This window comes from Ornithorhynchus anatinus, chromosome 13, assembly GCF_004115215.2.
Source record: "Ornithorhynchus anatinus isolate Pmale09 chromosome 13, mOrnAna1.pri.v4, whole genome shotgun sequence".
Taxonomy (NCBI): Eukaryota; Metazoa; Chordata; class Mammalia; order Monotremata; family Ornithorhynchidae; genus Ornithorhynchus; species Ornithorhynchus anatinus.
The window spans coordinates 25,748,824-25,769,074 of NC_041740.1; the positions used below are offsets into that span (position 1 = coordinate 25,748,824).

At 45.7% G+C, this 20,251-nt stretch overlaps 1 protein-coding gene across 2 annotated transcripts in view; it reads right to left on the reverse strand.

The window, feature by feature from the left end:
- Positions 1 to 15,651, reverse strand: part of LOC100076062 (gamma-secretase activating protein) — a 62,115-nt gene extending 46,464 nt beyond the window's left edge. The window contains exons 1-6 of one of the 2 annotated variants that reach the window (XM_029077782.2): positions 15,456 to 15,651; positions 6,592 to 6,668; positions 5,631 to 5,687; positions 4,798 to 4,867; positions 4,237 to 4,290; positions 78 to 166 (exon numbers count right to left, since the gene is read on the reverse strand). In XM_029077782.2, coding sequence (XP_028933615.1) covers positions 78 to 166; positions 4,237 to 4,290; positions 4,798 to 4,867; positions 5,631 to 5,687; positions 6,592 to 6,668; positions 15,456 to 15,591 — 483 coding nt within the window. In that variant the 5' untranslated portion in view covers positions 15,592 to 15,651. The remainder of the gene's footprint in view (positions 1 to 77; positions 167 to 4,236; positions 4,291 to 4,797; positions 4,868 to 5,630; positions 5,688 to 6,591; positions 6,669 to 15,455) is intronic. The other variant, XM_029077783.2, reaches the window with a different exon arrangement.
- Between the last annotated feature and the right edge of the window lie 4,600 nt (positions 15,652 to 20,251).

Here is a 20,251-nt window from a genome sequence, read left to right on the forward strand (position 1 = left end):
GGGGTCATTTTACTTGCACAGCTATGCTCAATGCAAAACTCCTTTCCTAAAAAGGGTGACAGATGAACTTTACTCACCTGGACCCAGATTCGGCTATCTACCGCCTTCAGGACCTTCACGTTGTTGAGCGGGTTAATTTCCACCAACAATGTCAAGCATTTCGACACTGCGGAGAAAAGAGCGACTTTAATCTTCAGAGAAGCTGCATGGCCTAGTGGATAAGAACATGGGCCTATGAGTCAAGAGAATCTGGGTTCTATCATGGCTCTACCACTTGACTGCTGTGTAACCTTGGAAAAATCACAACTTTCCTGTGTCTCAGTTGCCTCATCTATACGCTGGGGATTAATACTGTGAGTCCCATGTGGGATATGGACTGTGTCCAAATGCTTAGCACATAGGAAGTGCTTAAATACCACAATTATTATTATCAGTATTATTAGCTTGTATCTACCCCGGTGCTTAGTACAGTGCCTGGCACATAGTTAAGTACTTAACAAATACCACTTTTTAAAAAAAAGCTCTTTGGGAAACTGTCCTGCATCATTTTTAGAAGCGCTTCCTACACCTCCAAAGAGCCTAAAGCCATTTTGGGCCATGCCTCTTCTTTCAATCTAACCTCTCTCCAAAATCCCAAATGATTTCACACAGTCCAGGAGAAATGTCACCCTTAGCTCCAGACCTGAGTTATTAGTTTAGGAAAGACCCAGCTTTAAATATTACTTTTAGTTCAAGCATTCCCAAAGCCATTTCCACACCACCATGAAATGCCGGAGAAGCTAGCCAACTGTGTCAAGCACAGACAGGGAAACCCTTCGTCATCCCAAATCCTCAAAGAACAAGGTCAGGTTTCACAAAGACTCTTTAGTTAGGACTAAAGCATGAAATCTAAAACAGAAGTACCTAGACAAACACTACCCACTTAGCTAGCTTTGCGTTAACTCCAGGAAACACCACCGACTCCATAGGTTTGAAAGAATTAAAAGCCCAAGAGCGGAGCTGTATCTCTGACTCTAAAGGCAAATAAACAGCAGTTACAATGCTGAAAAACTAGCATGAGCTGAAAACGAAGCCCAGAGGCATTTCCACACCCTACATACATGAGTTTGCAGAATCCAATGCCAGAGTAATTTTCACTTGGCTGTGTCAGCACCGGCAGATTTGACTCTTAATGCAAATTGTCCAGTTGATTTAATCACTCAGTATAGGGTGCCCCAAACTTTACCTCATATATAATACTAATAATAACAACAATAATAATGTCTCTGGGGTGGTATGACTTCCCCCTTCATATCTGACAATTACTCTCCCCACCTTCAAAGCCTTACTGAAGACACATCTCCTCCAAGAGGCCTTCCTTGACTAAGCCCTCCTTTCCTCTTCTCCCACTCCCTTCTGCATTGTCCTGATTTTCTCCTTTTAGGCACCCCTCCCTCAGCCCCTCAGCACTTATGTACATATCCCTAATTTATTTATTTATACTAACGTCTGCCTCCCCCTTTAGACTGTAAGCTCGCTGTGGGCAGGGAACATGTCTACCAACTCTGTTATAGTGTACTCTTCCAAGCACTTAGTACAGTGCTCTGCAGACAGTAGGCACTCAATAAATAAGACTGGATAATGATAATAATAATGTATGTAACAAAGGAAAAATTTGCCTAGGGCATCCCTTGTGTAAATCTCAAGACTGGCTTTTTATATTGACTTTGAAACACTCTCACAGTTTTATCAAAAGACATGTATATGATAAAACCTCACTAAATTTAGTCTAAGGGGATGGTTCAGTCAGAATAATAATAATAATAATGGTATTTGTTAAGCAATTACTATGACTTACTGTGTCATGGATGGATTATAGGTGTATTACTGTGTGCAGACAACTCTACTAAGCACCTGGGAGAGTACAACAAAAATAATATCCACGATCCCTGTTTTCCAAGAGCTTAAAATCTGGAAGCATTTTTAAGGCAATTTCAATACTGTGGATGCCTACTTGTGTGAGAGAAAGGTGATATTTGCTTGTTGTGTGCTCCCTAAACAGGGAGGGAGCTTGGGAGGGGTGGGGAGATGCAGAAGGAGAGACAGTGGAGGGTTTGCGGGTGTTCACTAAACTAAGACTTGGCTTCCCGGTTGCTGTGTTGGTCTAGGTATATCTTTAACCAGCCTAGACCAGCTGGTGGTTCAGGAAGTGCTTTTCCTCATCTCTTTCCTGGAGTTTGGTAATCGGAGGAAAAAGGAAAGTTTTGTCCTCTAGGTCAAACCCTGCCTTCCTTGGGAAACAGTACACTGGGCCAAGGGAGAAGTAGGGATTAAGTACTTACACTTACCCTTTGCCCTCTCCACCACCTCCTACAGAAAGCAGGCTTTTACTTGACTATTGGTTAATGGGGTCTAAATTAAGGAGAAACTAGTGGATTGGAGAATAAGAATCAAAATAAGAATAACAGTGGTAGATACAAGATAATCAGGCCCCATATGGGGCTCACATTCTAAGTAGGAGGAAGAACAGCATTCAATTCAATCCCCATTTTACGGATGAAGAAACTGAGGCCCAGAGAAGGTAAGTGACATGTCCAACGTCACACAGCAGGCATGTGGCAGAGCCAGGATCAGAACCCAGGTCTCTGACTCCCAGGCCCATGCTCTTTCCATTTGGCCACCCTGCTCCTCGTGTGTTCTGGTTCCAAACGTCAGGATGTGAAAGCATCTTTAAAACCCCCTATTTAATAGAGACAGGAAGGCAATGGGTGGATTCAAAAAGAGGGCTCGGAGTGAAATGATCTGAGTTCTACTTCTGCCCCAGCTGCTTATCCTGAGCCAGTTTGGATTAGTCCTGGTTCCTTTGTCACCTTCCCCTGTCAAAATGGTGATGATATGGCTAAGTCCCATGGGTTAAACAGTAAAGAGACATTAAATAAATGGCTGTAATTTGAAAATGCTTAATAGCTCACAGGCAAAGGACCTTCATAAATAGTATAGCAAAGCATTTTGATAGTGAATGTACCATTTTGGGGAAACTTTGATAAATAGGGGTTCTTCATATAATCCCTACTACTGTAAATTTCACTGTGGCTTACCAGAGCTTTTGGAAATGTTTTTATAGTGAGATATCACTATTCTTGATTCTGCTACAAAGCTTTTAGCAGATCGACTGACTGAATCTGTCAGGATAACTGCATGTCAACCAGCTGACTTCCATCAACAATGGGATCCAAGCAAGATGGCAGGTGAGAGCAACTAGTGGTGAAGCACTTTAGTGAAAGAAGAGAGCTACCCTGGAGCTTACAACAGTAGATGAGCCCATATTCAAAAGTGGGGATGTCTTTGACAGAGACAAATAACCTAGCACATTTTGTCTATTTGCATGTTTTCTGCCTTATCTGGTCCCTTAATTTTAACATTTTTAATAAAATTATGGTATATATTAAGCAGTTACTATGTGCCCAGAACGTACTAAGTACTAGATACGAGACCCTCTGGTCGGACCCAGACCCCGTCCCAGATGTGACTCCCAATCTAAGTGTCATTCGGATAACAATGGTTAAAAAGGGAAAGGTATGTCCCTTTGGTAGGAATGTCTTCCTGTCAGCAGGACATGCTCTTGAGTTATTTTTTTCAGCAGTGGGGTAACAGTCACCAGTCAGTCACTAGGCAGTCAGTTAATTGGATTTATCGAGCACTTACTGTATTAACAGCACTGTACTAAGTGCTTGGGAGAGTACAATATAACAATATAAAACTGATTGGGACCTCACCCATGTTAATGCCCACTGAATATGAATAGGCAGGAAAGAGTTACCATAGCATTTTCCTATGGTTTCTGGAATGTTATGCTGATAGTTGCTGCCATGTACTTTTTTTAAAATAGCACTTTATTAAGCATTTACTATGTGCCAGACACTGTACTAAGCACTGGGGTAGATTCAAGTTAATCAGCTTGGACACAGTCCCTGTTCCACATGGGGCTCACAGTCAATCCCCATTTTACAGATGAGGTCACTGAGGCAATGAGAAATGAAGCGACATGCCCAAAGTCACAAAGCAGACAGTGGCAGAGCCAAGAATAGAACCTAGGTCTTTTTAACTCCCAGGCTCGTGCTCTATCCACTAGGCTATGCTGATTCTGAGTGAGCTAGCTCCCATCCAAGGCCTCCCATCCCAAGCCCAAGAAGGCTGTAGTCCAATAGCCTGCCCAACAACTCTGAGCGCCAACGTTATCGAAGCCAGCCCTGTTACCTGGTTGAAGTTCATTTATTCTTCTTTCCTGGATTGACTGGGAGAAGCTGATGGCTAATGGAAGGGAAAAGATATTAATGATAAAAGATGGGTCGGGGGAATGCAGGGCACTGAGGGAAGGTTTAAATTGGAGGGCAGGTTAGTGAATAAGCAGGTCCCAGATTCATTCATTTAATCATATTTATTGACCGCTTGTGTGCAGATCATTGTACTAAGTGCTTGGGAGTGTACAATATAACACTCAACAGACACAGTTAGAACTCAGACTCTTTGCATCACCCAACTGCGTCTCCAGCAATTTTCCATCTAACTATCCACAAACACCAACCAGAAAACCTCCCTCTAGAAACAGCACTCCACTGACTGTACACCATGCGCAAAGAGGCATGCAAACATTTTTGTAGTTCATCTTAAAAAACAAGAAGCTAGACTCCAGAGACAGAAGACAGTAAAAACAGAGTAGCCTGTAACATTGCCCCAAAGATTCAATTATGTGAATTCAGAAACTAAACGAACTTCCCTAATCCTTCCAGTAGAATAAAAAAGAAGAAGTACACTCACCAAGCAAAGTCTTCTCGCTGTTGACAGAACAGCTGATGACTTGGAGGTCTCTCTCAAAGACATACAGGTGCTTTATAGGAACAAAACTCTCATTTAGTGTAGGTTTCATTTAAATAATCTACCGTTGTACATAGTTAAGGAAACCAGAGTACTAAAAGAGAGGTCAAGCTGGTTTAAGTCTATTTCTTAAGTCACTTTCCAGCCTCTTCTCAAAGTTTCCACAAAAGGTCATACTTATAAAGTGTTTGACACGGAAGAGGATCTAATTTGAGTACTAATTTCTGCCTTGCAAATGAACATAGGCCCATAACCCAGTTTCTAAAACTCCAGACTCTGAGAAGTCAAGTGGCAAGAGCGATAACGGGGATGGAGAGATGCCTGAGGCAGGCAACCAAATAATCAAGGAGTTGCAGAAGCTGATTTTAAAATGGTTTTTGTTAAGCCCAGGAGTCAAAAGGACCTAGGTTCTCATTCCAGCACAGCCACTTGTCTACTGTGTGACCTAGGATAAGTGATTTAACTTCTCTGTGCCTCAATTACCTCACCGGTACAATGGGGTTTGAAACTGTGAGCCCCATGTGGGACATGGACTGTGTCCAACCTGATTAGCTTCTCTCTACCCTAGTGCTAGGTACTGCGCCTGGCACACAGTAAGCATTTAACAAATACCATAAAAAAAAGGGGGAGTAGGAGAGAGGAAGAGAGAAAAACTGAAGACAGAGAAGGAAGCAGTTGTTTGTGACTGGAGGAAAGGCGAAAGGCAGCTAGCTATTTAAAGGGACAATGAAGTAATTATGCAAGGCACGCTATCCCAGCCGTTCTCCGAGTCTTACCTCATTCTGTTTAGTCTGGAGATCGTATAATCCGAAGTGGACATTCCTCTCACTGTCCTGAAAGGGAATCAATTAACCATTCATCAAATGCAGGGTATTGTGCCATGGAGGCACTGGTTCACACAGGACGTGTTTCAGCTTAAAATACAAAACCATCGACTCGGCGGCCCAGACTGTACAAAATCCATCAGGCTGGTCAAGCAGAAGGCTGGACCAGCCTAATGGATTTTGCAGCCAGGAGGGATGGACTCCCTCTAGATGGAAAGAGCCTGGACTTGGGTGTCAGAGGTCATGGGTTCTAATCCCGGCTTTGCCACTTCTCAACTCTGTGACTTTGGGAAGTCACTTAACTTCTTGGTGCTTCGGTTATCTCCTCTGTAAAATGGGATTAAGAATGTGAGGCCCACATGGGTCAACCTGATTACCTTGTATCTACCCCAGCGCTGAGAACATTGCTTGGCAGAGAGTAAGCACTTAACAAATACCATAATTATTATTATCAGCTCTTTATTGACAGGAAATATGCCTGTTAATTCTGTTCGATTGTAATAACAATAATAATTTTGGAATTTGTTAAGTGCTTATTGTGTGTCAAGCACTGTACTAAGTGCTGGGCTAGATACAAGGAAATTGGGTTGGACACAGTCCCTGTCCCATATTAGGCTCACAGTCTTAGTCCCCATTGTACAGATGAAGTAACTGAGGCCCAGAGAAGTGAACTGATTTGCCCAAGGTCACTTCAGCAGACAAGTGGCAGAGCCAGATTTAAAACCTAGGTCCTTCTGACTCCCAGGGCTGTGTTCTATCCACAAGATGCTCTCTAAGTGCTTAGTTCAGGGCTCCGCACACATCTGCCCCCTCCCAAACAAATAGTATACTGTTCTGCACACAGTAAGTGCTCAATAAATACAACTGATTGATTGATCCCAACAAAATTCAGCATGAGTAAACACAGACTTACTTTCCAGGTGTAAATAATGGTTCCATCTCTTTCCACATTCACAACACGGAGGGTTTCTGAGTTTGTCTTAAAAGTGACTGAAAAACAGAGAAAGTTACGACATCATGGCAGCATGGTCCCGCGGAAAGGACAGAGGAGCTGGATTCTAGTCCCAGTTCTGCCCTCACCTGTGTGATCTTCCATAAATCACTTAACTCTCTGTGCCTCCATTTCCTCATCTATTTAAATGGAGATAATATCTACCCTCAAGGACTTTGTGAGAATAATGATCTGAAAGCAATATACACATTCAAGGTATTATCAAATAAATGTTTGTTTTGGTTCACTGTTTAAATGAATCCAGCTGCATCAAATGGAATCAGCCAATCGTCAAAACAGAATAAAACCTCTAAGAGGAAGTTCAAAGGCCAAGAAAAGCCTACTTACAATAGAAAATGGGCTTCTGCCTCTGCTTGCCTTTCTGATAACTTTCATCTAATATTTGGAAGGATCATTCTGAACAAAAGTTTACACTGTGGGGTTAACTATCTTTGCTTTTATTTCTCCATAATCTCCTAATGTGGGAATTAAGGGTAAATTTCTCACTGTTTACAATGACCCATAGAATGTTCAAGTTTTGGAAGGCGGGGGGGTGGGGTAGAATATATTTCCTCATTGAAAGGAAATGCTTTTAACTTCCTCTAAATAACCAGAATGAAATGATTTTTACACGTGGCTGCCTTACCATCACTGGAGCTAAGAAAAAAAAATGCTTAAGGTGAACAGAGACCAATATATCATGGCTGGACAGAATGAGTATTTGTGAGCCAGCCTGGAATTCAGGTTCCATGGCTAATGGAAATGGACAACTGAACATGGCAATTTCCCTTATGTTTTTCCAAGATCAACGCAATCATCATTTGTCTCTTCCATGAAGGGAAATTACAAATGATTCCCAGACCGCTGAATGGTTAACAGAGAGAAAGGGTTTAATAGTATCGAGTAACAGAAGAAGCAGAGGAGCAGTGAGGCCTCGTGGAAAGAGCACGGGCCTGGGAGGCAGATGACCTGGATTCTACTCTGGGCTCTACTACTTGCCTGCTGGGTGACCTTGGGCATGTCATTTAACTTCTCTGTGCCCCAGTTACTTCATCTACAAAATGGGGATTCAATATCTGTTCTCCCTCCTACTTAGACCGTGAGTTCCACTTGGTACCTGATTATCTCGTATCTATCCCAGAGCCTAGTAGAGTGCTTGTCACATAATAGGCACTTGAAAATACTATTCTTCTTACCGTTATTAATAATAATAATAATAGTGTTTATTATAATTATAGAAATGGGTTTCCATCAACTACAGATCATAAAACAAAGTAACCAGTGAATAATAATAACAACTGTGGTATTTGTTAAAGGCTTACTACATCCCAGACACTGTATTAAGAGCTGGGGTAGACACAAGAGAATCAGATTCAATGTGGGGCTCACAGTCTAAGTAGAAGGGAGAACAGATGTTGGATCTCCACTATGCAGATGAGGGAACTGAAGCCCAGTGAAATGAAGTGACATGCCCAAGGTCGCACAGCAGACATGTGACAGAGCTGGGATTAGAACCCAGGTCCTTCTGACTCCCAGGCCCAGGCTCCATCCACCAGGCCACGCTGCTTCTCAGTATTGGGTATTCAGGGAATACAAATTAATCACTTAATAATTTGTTAAGCGCTTACTATGTGCAGAGCACTGTTCTAAGCGCTGGGGTAGATACAGGGTAATCAGGTTGTCCCATGTGAGGCTCACAGTTAATCCCCATTTTACAGATGAGGTAACTGAGGCACAGAGAAATGAAGTGACTTGCCCAAAGTCACACAGTTGACAAGTGGCAGAGCCAGGAGTCGAACCCATGACCTCTGACTCCCAAGCCCGGGCTCTTTCCACTGAGCCACGCTGCTTCCCCACTTAGCAAAGGTGCTACAGGGAGCACATAACTAAACCATCACTAGACATCATCCTCTACACTGTAAGCGCATGTGGGCAGGGTACATGTCTACCAACTCTGTTACAGTGTACTCTCCCAAGAGTTTTAGTACAGTGTTTTGCACCAGTAAGTGTTCAAGAAATACCACTGATTAATTGATCACTGCCAAGGGAGCTTCTGACCAAAATCTGGACTGCAGAGGAAAACAATCTGGGGTAAGGTCGGAAAACAGAGCAGAAAAATAAAACCATAAAGGTTTTTATAGAGGCCTTCCCTGATTAAGTCCTCCTTTCCTTCTTTTTTCCTACTCCCTTCAGCATCCTCAGCCCCACAGCACTATGTACAAATCTGTCATTTATTTATTTCTATTAATGTCTGTCTTCCCCTCTAGACTGTAAGCTTGTTGTGGGCAGGGAACGTGTCTGTTTATTGTTATAGTGTACTCTCCCAAATGCTTAGAACAGTGCTTTGCACACAGTAAGCACACAATAAATGCCACTGAAAGAATGAATTTCTCGGCAAGCGACACGGCATCTTAGAGTGGACAAATTGGTGGATGTTGGAAATTCTAAGGCTGCTGCTTCACCACCCTCTCTTTCTCCCCTCAGCTCCTCCCGACTTCCCTGTTGGGTCCACCCTGTCTGAGTGAGTGACTAATTCCAACCTTACTCAATCACCCTGACAGGGCACCCTCCCAATTCGAACAACCCTGGGAAATCCAGGGCAGGAAGTTCAGCAATTTTCGAATGAGGAAATAAATGTGGCTTGATATTTCAGTTCACTGTAGTCAGGTTTTACCAAAAAAATAAACAGATCCTCAGTGCCTTGACTATAACACTGGCATTTTGAACTACTACACTAAATCAAGGGTAGCCACCAGATTTCGAAACGATTACCAAACCAGACAAGGATAGAAGTTAGTTTGTCATACTGTAAGCTTGTTGTGGGCAGGGAATGAGTTTGCTACATTGTACTCTCCCAAGAGCTTAGTACAGTGCACTGCACACAAGTAAGCGCTCAATAAATACGACTGACCGACTAAGGTTCCACATTCCTGCCATCTAAGCTCAAAGGAAGCCTCTTAGCAAGAAGATGTTGATGAATCAAACGTACTAAGTTCTGCTCCCAACTATAACTAAGAAAAAACACTCAGGGAAAAGTTCTAATGACCTAAAAAAATGAGTCAGCAGCAGGCCAGGAGGCCCAGTAGCATCACCTAAAGCACAGTGAAAGAAGAATTCATCAGTCAATCAGTGGTCCTTACTGAGCACTTATTGTGTGCAGAGCACTGTAGTAAGTTTTTGGGAGAGTACAATACAGTCAATAGGTGCATTACTTTGCCCACAAGGAGCTAAGAGTCTAGGAGACCCCTAACATAAGGAACTTTATGTTTTGGGTAACATTTCACAACTAATTCCACCTCCAAATTCTTGTCCGCTGCATGACTTCACTTCGCTGGCCCTTAGTTACTTCATTTGTAAAATGGGGATTGAGATCTCGAACCTCACGTGGGACAAGGACTATGGCCAACCCAATTTGCTTATATGCACCCCACTGGGGTGCTTAGAAAAGTGCCGGGCACATAGTAAGTGCTTAACCGATACCATAATTATTATCGTTACTATCATTATTTTGGAGGGAACTATGAAATGGAACCTGTTCAGTGAACAACATTCAGGCCTGCCCCAGATAGTTTTTCCTGAATAAAGAGGGTTGTCTCTGAGGCCAAATTTTTCAACCTTCTAGAAAAGACAAATTAAGGAGGCAAAGTGCCAGGGTTCTTACTGGCACAGACTTGGTCAGGAAAGTTTATTGGGAGCAAACTGCCTTTGTGACCCAGAGAACAATCAGTCAATCAATTGCATTTATTGAGCGCTTTCTGGGTGCAGAGCACTTAGTACAACATGTACAATGTGCTTGGGTTCACACGGGCCTGGGAGTCAGAGGACCTGAGTTCCAGTCCTGGCTCTGCCACTTGTCTGCTGTGTGACCTTAGGCAAGTCACTAAACTTCTCTGTACCTCAGTTACTTCATCTCTAAAATGGGGATTAAGACCAGGGCATGGACTGGGTCCAACCTGATTAGCTTGTATCTCCCCCAGCGCTTAGTACAGTGCCTGGCAAATACCATTAAAAAACACCACCACAAAATCTTCAAGATGGATTTCTGCTTGTTGCCCTACTGGGAAGTGGTGACCTGCCCTCAGATTGGCTGTCTGGATTAGTACAGTGTTTAGGACAATGCTCACTGCACTACAGCACTCAAGAAATACGACTGACTGGCAGGTACGCATGTACAGGTGTACAGGGATGCGTGAGTGGGGAGATGGTGTTAGAGAGGAAAGAGAAATTGTGGCATTCTGCAGACTTTTAAGTTCAGTTTGAGTTGCTTCTTTGAGAATTTCCTCTCAGGACTGCTCTTCCCTGGGGAAAATCCTAAAGTAGCAGCTGGAACTTTACGAAAGATACACGAAAAACTCCAGCAACATCTTCCCTGCTCCTTCTGACCTCTACCTTAACTTCATGGCCTTCCAGGGACAGTCGATCAATCGTATTTATTGAGCACTTACTGTGTTCAGAACACTGTACTATGCATTTGGGAGCGGACAATATAACAGAGTTGGTAAACACGTTCCCGGCCCACAGCGAGCGTACAGTCTAGAGACATGAGGATGGTACCCCTACCAGACAGCCTCCATCTGGAGATCTACAGCCAGAAAAAGTACCCTGAAGGCATTTAAGGACTCATCTGCTCGGATTATCTGGGAAATTGATGCCAGCGACTTCCAGACCCTGCTGTCTAGAAATTACATAATCATTCAATCAATGGCATTTACTGAGCACTTACTGTGTGCAGGGCACTAAGGTTAGAGCTTAAGAGAATACAACAGAGCTGAGAACCAGCATGGCCTAATCCGGCTCCACCGTTTACTTGCTGTGGGACCTCAGGCAAGTTAGTTCACTTCTCTATGCCTCAGTATCCTCATCTGCTAATTCAAAACCTGGTGGCCTTCCTCTTACTTGAACTGTGAGCCCCATGTGGAATCTGATCATCTTGTATCTGCCACAGCGCTTAGTAGAGTGCTTGACATGTCGTAAGCATTTATAACAAATAACCCAGTTATGATTATTTAGTGGTGAGAGGCAGCGTTTGGGGCGAGTTTTAGCGTGCTTCAGGGATAGGGTCACAAGGGCATAGGCAACACAGAAGGAAGGGTGAATAGGGTGGGAAATGAGAGGTTGGTGGTGAAAGGCTTCTTGAAGGAGATGTCATATTGATGGGTCTTTGAAGCTGGGGAGAGTGATGGTGTAAGCCAGAAATGAAGGGGGAAGGAATTCTAAGCCCAGGGAGGATATGCACAAGGGGTCGATGGTGGAAAAGAAGAGATTGAGATTCCCCTTCTAGTCTGTAAGCTCGTTAAGAGCAGGGAACAGGATTCCCAGCTCTGTTGTGATGTACTCTCCCAACACAGTGCTCTGCACGCAGTAAGCGCTCAATAGATACCACAGATTGATGGATTAAGATTCAGAGAATGGTTTGACATTCGAGGAGTGAAGTGGATGGGTTGGGTTGTAGAGGGAGATGAGTAAGGTTAGTTAAGAAGGGGAGAACTGATTGAGTGGAGGACAAATGGCCACCCTAATCAGGAATCAACCCAGATGCTCCAGGATTCCATTCCAGCACCACAGGAACAAAAACTCTGGCAGGCTGATCTTGAACTCACAACACACAGACTGGGCACCTCTCCTCATCTGGTAGGTATTTGGACAACCTTATCGGCCACCAAAGGCACAAGTCAGGTAAGGTCTCAGAACCTTCAGCCCCTGAGATATAACCCCAGAATTCCCACTCATCTTTCACTTTTTCTCTTATTCCTTCTGTCTACACTGCAGTAAAAATAACAATAACAGAGATATTTGATAGAGGCACACTATGCATTAAGCACTGTGCTAAAACTAGGGCAAGATAATCACATCAGATACTGTCTTACCCCTGGGTCCCAGGCCAAAATCCCCTGCTTGGGTGGTTGAGGAATCTAACAAAGACAAGAACCCCTCAATTAATCGATGGCATTTATTGAGAGCTTACTGTGTGGAAAGCACCGTGCTAAGAGATTGGGAGAATACACTACAGCAGAGTTGTCAGACACATTCCCTGGGAGCTTACGGTCTAGGGGTAGAGGTTGGGGGAGAAGAAACTTATGACCCGAGGGTCAGAAGACACCTCTCGACCACTGGAATTTCAGTGGCATGGCATTTCACACCTGGCTCCCAGTAAATTAGCAGGGACCCATCACATGGCAACCTCCAGATGGAAACCTTTGAGGGAAAATCCCAACAGGCTTTCCACGTTTAATGAAGGCAAATAATTGGGGGAGCTTTTGGGAAAGGAAAGTAAAAGCAAAGCTCTGCCTATCTCTATGGCTCTCGGGAGTTGGCAGGGCCAGACCTGAAGCTAATCAATATGAAAACCGATGACCTCAGGTTCACACACAGGCTTTCACACAAGGGTCTGACACAAATGTCTCATGTGGTCTGCCTCCCCAAATTTCCCCATAGAGCAGCAGAGTCATATGTGGACGGTTCAGGAAAAGCCATAAATTTGAAGAATGAAAGACTCGTGGCCAATAATTATGGTATCGATGGCTACACGCAGCATCTGGTCCTGTTACTACAGGCTGGGAAAGACACCTTAGACAAAGGGAAGTGAAATGCTTGTTGTGGGCAGGGAAACGTGCCTATCAACTCTGTTGTACTATACTCTCCCATGCGCTTAATACTGCACACGGTAAGCTGGGAAATGTGGTGGTCTACACCGGATATGAAGGTGGAGGGAGATCTAGGCCAAAAGGAGGATATGAGCAAGGGTTCGATGGTGGGAAAAGAAGAGATTGAGAACGGGACACCCAACTCTGTTGTGATGTACTTTCCTGAGTGCATTGATTGAAACGAGAGCTCACTGAAAACCACACAGTGCGTGGATTCTCCATGAAACTTGTGTTTGCTTTAAAGCACTGCCCTGAATTCTGGCATACAGCACCCTTAAAAGCATCAAGCTTTACAGCCTCAATAAGCAGATATCAGCAGGACGCCACTAGGCCAGGCCTGAAAGCGGAGACAAGTCCTGTTTGGGAAAAGCACATTTGCAAAGAAGAAATCTCTCTTTTACATTCACTGACTCATCTGTACTTATTGAGCACTCACTGTGTACAAAGTACTGTACTAAGCGCTTGGGAGAGTATAATATAGCATCAGAGTCCCTGCCCACAATGAGCTCACGGTCTAGAGGAAGAGACAGACATTCATATAAATGAATAGGTAGCTAAATTACAGATATACACAGAGATCTACATATGTGCTGGGGGGAAGGGAGGGAGGATGAATGAGGGAGCAAGGAAGAGCGGCGCAGAAGGGCACTGGGAGGAGAGGAGGGCTTAGTCAGGGAGGCCTTCCTGGAGAAGATGTGCCTTCAATAAGGCTTTGAAGTGGGGGAGAGCAATTATCTGTCTGATAGGAGGAGGGCGGACCTTCCAAGCCATTGGTAGGATGTGGGCGAGAGGTGGTGAGAGATAGAGGAGATGGAGGTAGAGTGAGAAGGTTAACACTAGAGGAGTGAAGTTTGTGGGCTGGGTTGCAGTAGGAGAGCAGTGAGGTGAGGTAGGAGGGGGCAAGGTGAATAAGTGCTTTAAAGCCAATGGTGAGGAGAGAGAAGGGCAGACAATGCAGAGAGAGTCAGGTGGATGCTCATCTCCCTTCAGTCCTTTGTGCTACATTAGGCTGCACAGAGAGGAGCAAAAACAAAGGCCACCCAGCTATACAAAACTCCATGATACACAGGCATCCGGGAGTTTGGGGGTGCAAGGTGAAAAGCATCCCCTTATTTCCCAGTGAACAATGGTTCTCAGATGACTCGACGAGCACTCTTAAGAAATGCCCTTGTCAGCATTCATGAGGGGCTACCGCTCAATATGACTCAGTTATAATAACCCCCAGAGGAAGGAGAAATTCGAGTCACTTAAAAAAAGGGGCCATACACCTGAAAAAATGCAAACCAGCTTTAGGTTGGCAGGAACAACATGCGAGAGGTCGGCGGAGAGAGAGAAAGAGACAACAGAGGAACAGCCCGACCTGGGGACTAGAGCCCAGGCCTGAGCTTCAGAAGGACCTGGGTTCTAATCCCAGCTCTGCCACTTGTCTGCTGTGTGACCGGGGTCAAGTCACTTGACTGGGCCTCAGTTACCTCATCTGTCAAATGGGGACTGAGAATATGAGGCCCATGTGGTACCCAGGGGAGGGGGAACGGGCAAGGGGAAGGGGGGTGTCCGGGGAGGGGAGAGGGAGTGCTCTGGGGATTGAAGGGGGGTACCCAGGGGAGGGGGCAACCAGGGGAGCGGGAAGGGAGTACCCAGGGGAGAGGAAAGGGGGTACCCACGGGAGGGGAGAGGGGGTTTCCTGGGGGAGGTGGGGTGCCCTGGGGAGGGGGAAGCAGGGGTGCCGTGGGGGGGGGGTGGGGAGGAAGGGGTACCCAGAGGCTTTCCATCATGGCTTTCCCGGGTCGGGGGGTGTTTGGGGGCACAGTGGTTGTTAGCGGAATGGGGCAGGCGAGCTTCTTCATCGCCCGGGGAGCGGGGGTCAGGGGTCAGGGGGTGGGGGGGATGGCTGGGGAAGAGGAGAGGTGATGGGGGCGGAGTTGGAGGCTCCCTGCCCCGGGGGGACCCGCCGCCCCCCGGGGGAAGGACCGGGGCCGAGCGGGGGGGACACGGGGGACCCCGGGGGACGGACCGACGGAAGGACCGACAGCCGGAGGCCAGGCGAGCGGAGGCGCCCGCGGGGCTCCTCGGTGTGCGGCGGGCAAGGCCCCCCCGGCCTCCCGCCCCCCCGTTGCCCCCGCCCCCCGTTGCCCCGCTGACCTGCGCCCCCCGGGCCCCCCGCCATCGCCGCCTCCAGCCGCGGGGCCACGTCCCTTCGAAGCTCGAACGACGCACTCAGCTGCAGCTCCATGGGGCAGGGGGCAGGGGGCAGGGGCAACCGGCAGGGCCCGCACATTTCGCTTTCGCTTTCGCCGGGAGCGAGGCCCGAGCTCCGACGCCACCGGCCCCCGAGACCCCCGAGACCCCCGGGACCCCCGGGACCCCCGGCCCCGCTTCCACACCCCCCCCGGGCTCGCCCCGCCCCGGGAGACACGCCCCCTCCAGCTCCGCCCTTCCTCCAGGCCTCGCCCCCAAACCTCCCAAACACACACACTCTGACCTCCTCACCCATGCCCCCCCAGGCACGCCGACGTGTAGAGAAGCAGCGTGGCTCAGTGGAAAGAGCCCGGGCTTGGGAGTCGGAGGTCATGGGTGCGAATCACGGCTCTGCCACTTGTCAGCTGGGTGACTGTGGGCAAGTCACTTCCTTGGGCCTCAGTTCCCTCATCTGGAAAAATGCGGGTTAACTGTGAGCCTCACGTGGGACAACCTGATTACCCTGTATCCACCCCAGCGCTTAGAACAGTGCTCGGCACATAGTAAGCGCTTAACAAATACAGATATTATTATTACACACATAGACACGTCGAGGCACGCTGCCTTGTGCACGCAGGGGGCTGGCCCTCTGGTGGGATTCCCCACGGGATGGGAATTCTTTTTACTTCTTTGTAGTCCTTTTTAATGGTTGCTTTTTTAAAAAAATAGTATTTATTAACCACTTATTACTTGCCAACCACTGTACTACTACTACTACTAATTGTGGTAATTGTGAAGCGCTTACTGTGTGTACTAAGCACTGAGGTGGATACAGTGCTTGGCACATAGGAAGCACTTCACAAGTACCATAATTATTGTTATTATTATACAAGTAAGTCGGGTTGGACCCAATCCCTGTCCCACATGGGTCTCGCTGACTCAATCCTCACTTTACAGATGAGGGAACTGAGGCACAGAGCAGTGATGCGACTTACCCAAAGTCACACAGCAGAGGGGTGGCAGGGCTAGGATTAGAACCCGAGTCCTCTGACTGGCAGGCCCAGGCTCTTTTCACCAGGCCACGCTGCCTCCCGGGCAGACGGGAAAGAGGCACGGAGTCGATGAAGAAAGGTAAGGCCCAGCCGGGATTTCTGGGCAACTTCGTTTTGGGGGTGGCTGTTTGTCACAGTGTCTTGAAGCAGAAACGAGGAGTCGGAGGCCTCTGTGGTTACCTCTGACCTGGTGTTCTTATCTGGCGGTGGTGAGGGTTCATGTGTTTGGTTTAGGCTGAAGGGGAAGGACAGAGAATATTTCACCAGGGAGTGCCTTTCTAGTTGGCTTTTGCGCCAAGGAATGTGTGGAATAGAGGCTGGGGTGTTTGTTTTCCAAGTAGCTGTCATTGCAGATATTTGCCTTGTTGGCCCCTGAACAAATCTTAACTGAGTACTCTTGTTCCTTACTTTTGGAACGGTTTTCTGAGAGCTATGCTCTTCCAACACCAACCTACTCTCTGTATCTCCATTTCATCTATCCCACCACAGAGTCCTCGCCCACCTTCTCCCACCGGCCTGGAACTCCCTACTCCTTCATACCTGGCAGTCCACCACTCTTCACTTTCAAAACTCTCCCCAAATCACATCTCCTCCAAGGGGCTTTCCCAGACCAAGTCCTTTATTTCCCTTATCTCCTCTCCCTTCTGCACCAACTACCTACCCCTTAAGCACTTTGATATTCACCCCAGCCCCATAGTGCGCGGGTAAATATTTTTAATAATACTCTCTCTACTATCCTATCCCTAATCTATTATAGTGTCTCTCTCCTCCTGATGAGCAGGAATTGTGCCTACCCTTTTATTGCATTGTACTTTCCCAAATGCATAGTATAGGATTCTGTATGCAATAAGTGCTCAATAAATGCAATTGACGGACTGAAGTGTGTGTGTGTCTAAATGCACTCTATGGGCGGATATATGGTCACATATGTACAATTATAACATTGTGGTCCCCATAATCCTGATCACTCTGTGCATATTTTTCTTTATGGTACTTGTTAAGTACTTACTTTGTGCCACGCACTATTCTAAACACTGGGGTAGATACAAGCAAATCTGGTTGGGCACAGTCCATGTCTCACCTGGGGCTCACAGTCTTAATCCCCATTTTACAGATGAGGTAACTGAGGCACGGGGAAGTCAAGTGACTTGCCCAGCATCACACAGTAGACAAGGAGCAGAGCCAGAATTAGAACTCAGGTCTCCTGACTCCCAGGCCTGTGATGCTTCCATTCAAAGCCCGTTCCATGTTGTGTTGGGGCTTGGGTTGTTGGCAGCATCTGAGGCCACTTACATTTTAATCTCCTCAAGTTGCCGCTCTATAAAAGCCCGTTTCTTGATTGCAATACGCAAAGCTAGTCTGTCTGCCCCCAGTATTATTTCCCAGTTTTTACCTTGGGGCCTCACTTTATTGACAAAACCAATTCCACTGCCCCCTAACTTTCATTGCCCAATTCATCGTTCAGCTGCTTTTTGGGTATCATGCTTTATCAGCAGCCTGTACTCAACAAATGCCCAGAACACTAGAACAGTGCTGTGCTCACTGTGGGCACCAATCTATCAATTAATTGTATTTAGCCCTTTCTGTGTGCGGAGCACTGTACTAAGCACTTGGGAGAATACAATACATCAGAGCTGGTAGACATGTTCCCTGCTTACAATAAGCTCACATTCTAGAGGAGGGAATAGGTATTAATATAAATAAATTTTGCTTACAGTAACTATTCAGAACAATACTTGGCACATAGCAGGTGTTCATTCAGTGTACAAATTGATGCTTTCAGTGCAAACCCCCTAAATCAGGAGGAGGAAGTGGATGAAGCTAGATGAAGTTTTATTCTGAGCCGTGAAAAAGACTGAAGTGTCTCCAGGAAAATTCTGCGTCCTCTCCTGGATGTGAAATATGTCTTGAAGACATTTAAAATCTTTAAGTTTCCTATCTCTTAGATTCGGTATCTAACCTAAGTCGAACTGACTGCACGTAAAAATATATATTAATCATTTTTCTGATCAAGCCAATTATCTGGTTACCAACCAAATCACAGCCGATATGTGTTTTTCTGTTGTTTTTTTCAGTCAAATAATATTTGGGGGGCACATCCCAAGTACCAAATGTTTGCAAGAGCACAATCAATCAGTTGTATTTAGGGAACGCTTACTTTGTGCAGAGCACTGTACTAAGCGCTTGGGAGAGTCCAGTACCAAAGAGTTGGTAGACTCATTCCCTACCTACAACAAACTTACAGTCTAGAGGGGGAGACAAACATTAATAAAGAGAAATAGATTACAGATGTAATGACAAACGTTCTGCCAAGGAGCTTACGACTTAATGGGGGAAGGAAATATAAATGAATTAACATTAGAAAAACAGGTGGAAGAATACTTAGCTGGAGGTGGAACAGATACATCAGGATGAAAAAGCTGAATAAATAATTAAGTACAGCAGATACTTGTATACTGGTAGAGCTCTTTCACTAATCTCAAACTAGCTGCCTGGGAATAGAGATGTAAATTTTTTAGAGCCTGAGTTCAGTAAGCTGCCTCCTCTCTGCAATTTATTTTAGTGTCGATTTCTCCTCTGCTTGAGAATAAGTTCCTTGAGGAAGGGGTCATGTCTACTGACTACTGTATTCTCCCAAGAGAATCTGACCAGAAAAAGGGCTCCATAAATACAACCAGTGGATAAGTAAAAAGAGACATGTGTACCTGAGTGTTGAGGATAGGAATAAAATATATACCCTTTAAGGGTGAGGCGGATTAATTGGGGAAGGCTTCCTGGAGGAGGTGGGATTTTTTTGGATGGCTTTTTCATTATATTGTTAATCATCAAAGGAGCAAAACAGAATGAAAGAGGTCATTTGGGCCATTTTTACCAAAGGTTCTTGAATATCATTCAGTGGAATGGTTTAGAAAGCTGCTATTTAAAACACCACATTGATATATGAACTTTTGAAGGTTTGCATGGTTTGTGAAGGTTTGTGAAGGTTTGAAGGTTTGTGTGAAGGTTTGAATGTTTGTGTCAGGGTGTGACCAAATCTCTCTGTAAGGGAATGGCCTAATTTAAGCAGCGTGGCGCAGTGGAAAGAGCACGGGCTTTGGAGTCAGGGCTCATGAGTTCGAATCCCAGCTCTGCCACTTGTCAGCTGTGTGACTGTGGGCAAGTCACTTAACTTCTCTGTGCCTCAGTTCCCTCATCTGTAAAATGGGGATTAAGACTGTGAGCCCCACGAGGGACAACCTGATTCCCCTGTGTCTACCCCAGCGCTTAGAACAGTGCTCTGCACATAGTAAGCGCTTAACAAATACCAACATTATTATTATTATTAATTTATGTTGATGTTAGTGTGACTGGGTTTGTAATGACCAGCCTGCTCCTCCATCAGTATCAGCTCAAATTCCCAAAACAAACTTAATCCAGTACTCTAAACCACACCTTAATCCATCGTAGCATAAATTTTCATAATTCTTGTATTTGGGAAGCATTTACTATGTGCCAAACACTGTGCTTAGTGCTGTGGTAGCTATAATACAATCAAGTCAGACCCAAAGAGCCCATGTCCCATCTGTCTGGGGCAGAGAGAGAACAGATATTCAATCCCCGTTTTCCAGATGGGGAAGTTGAGGCTCACTATCTAAGAGGGAAGCAGATATTCAATCCCCATTTTTCCAGATGGGGAAGTTGAGGCTCACCATTTAAAGGGAAGGAAGA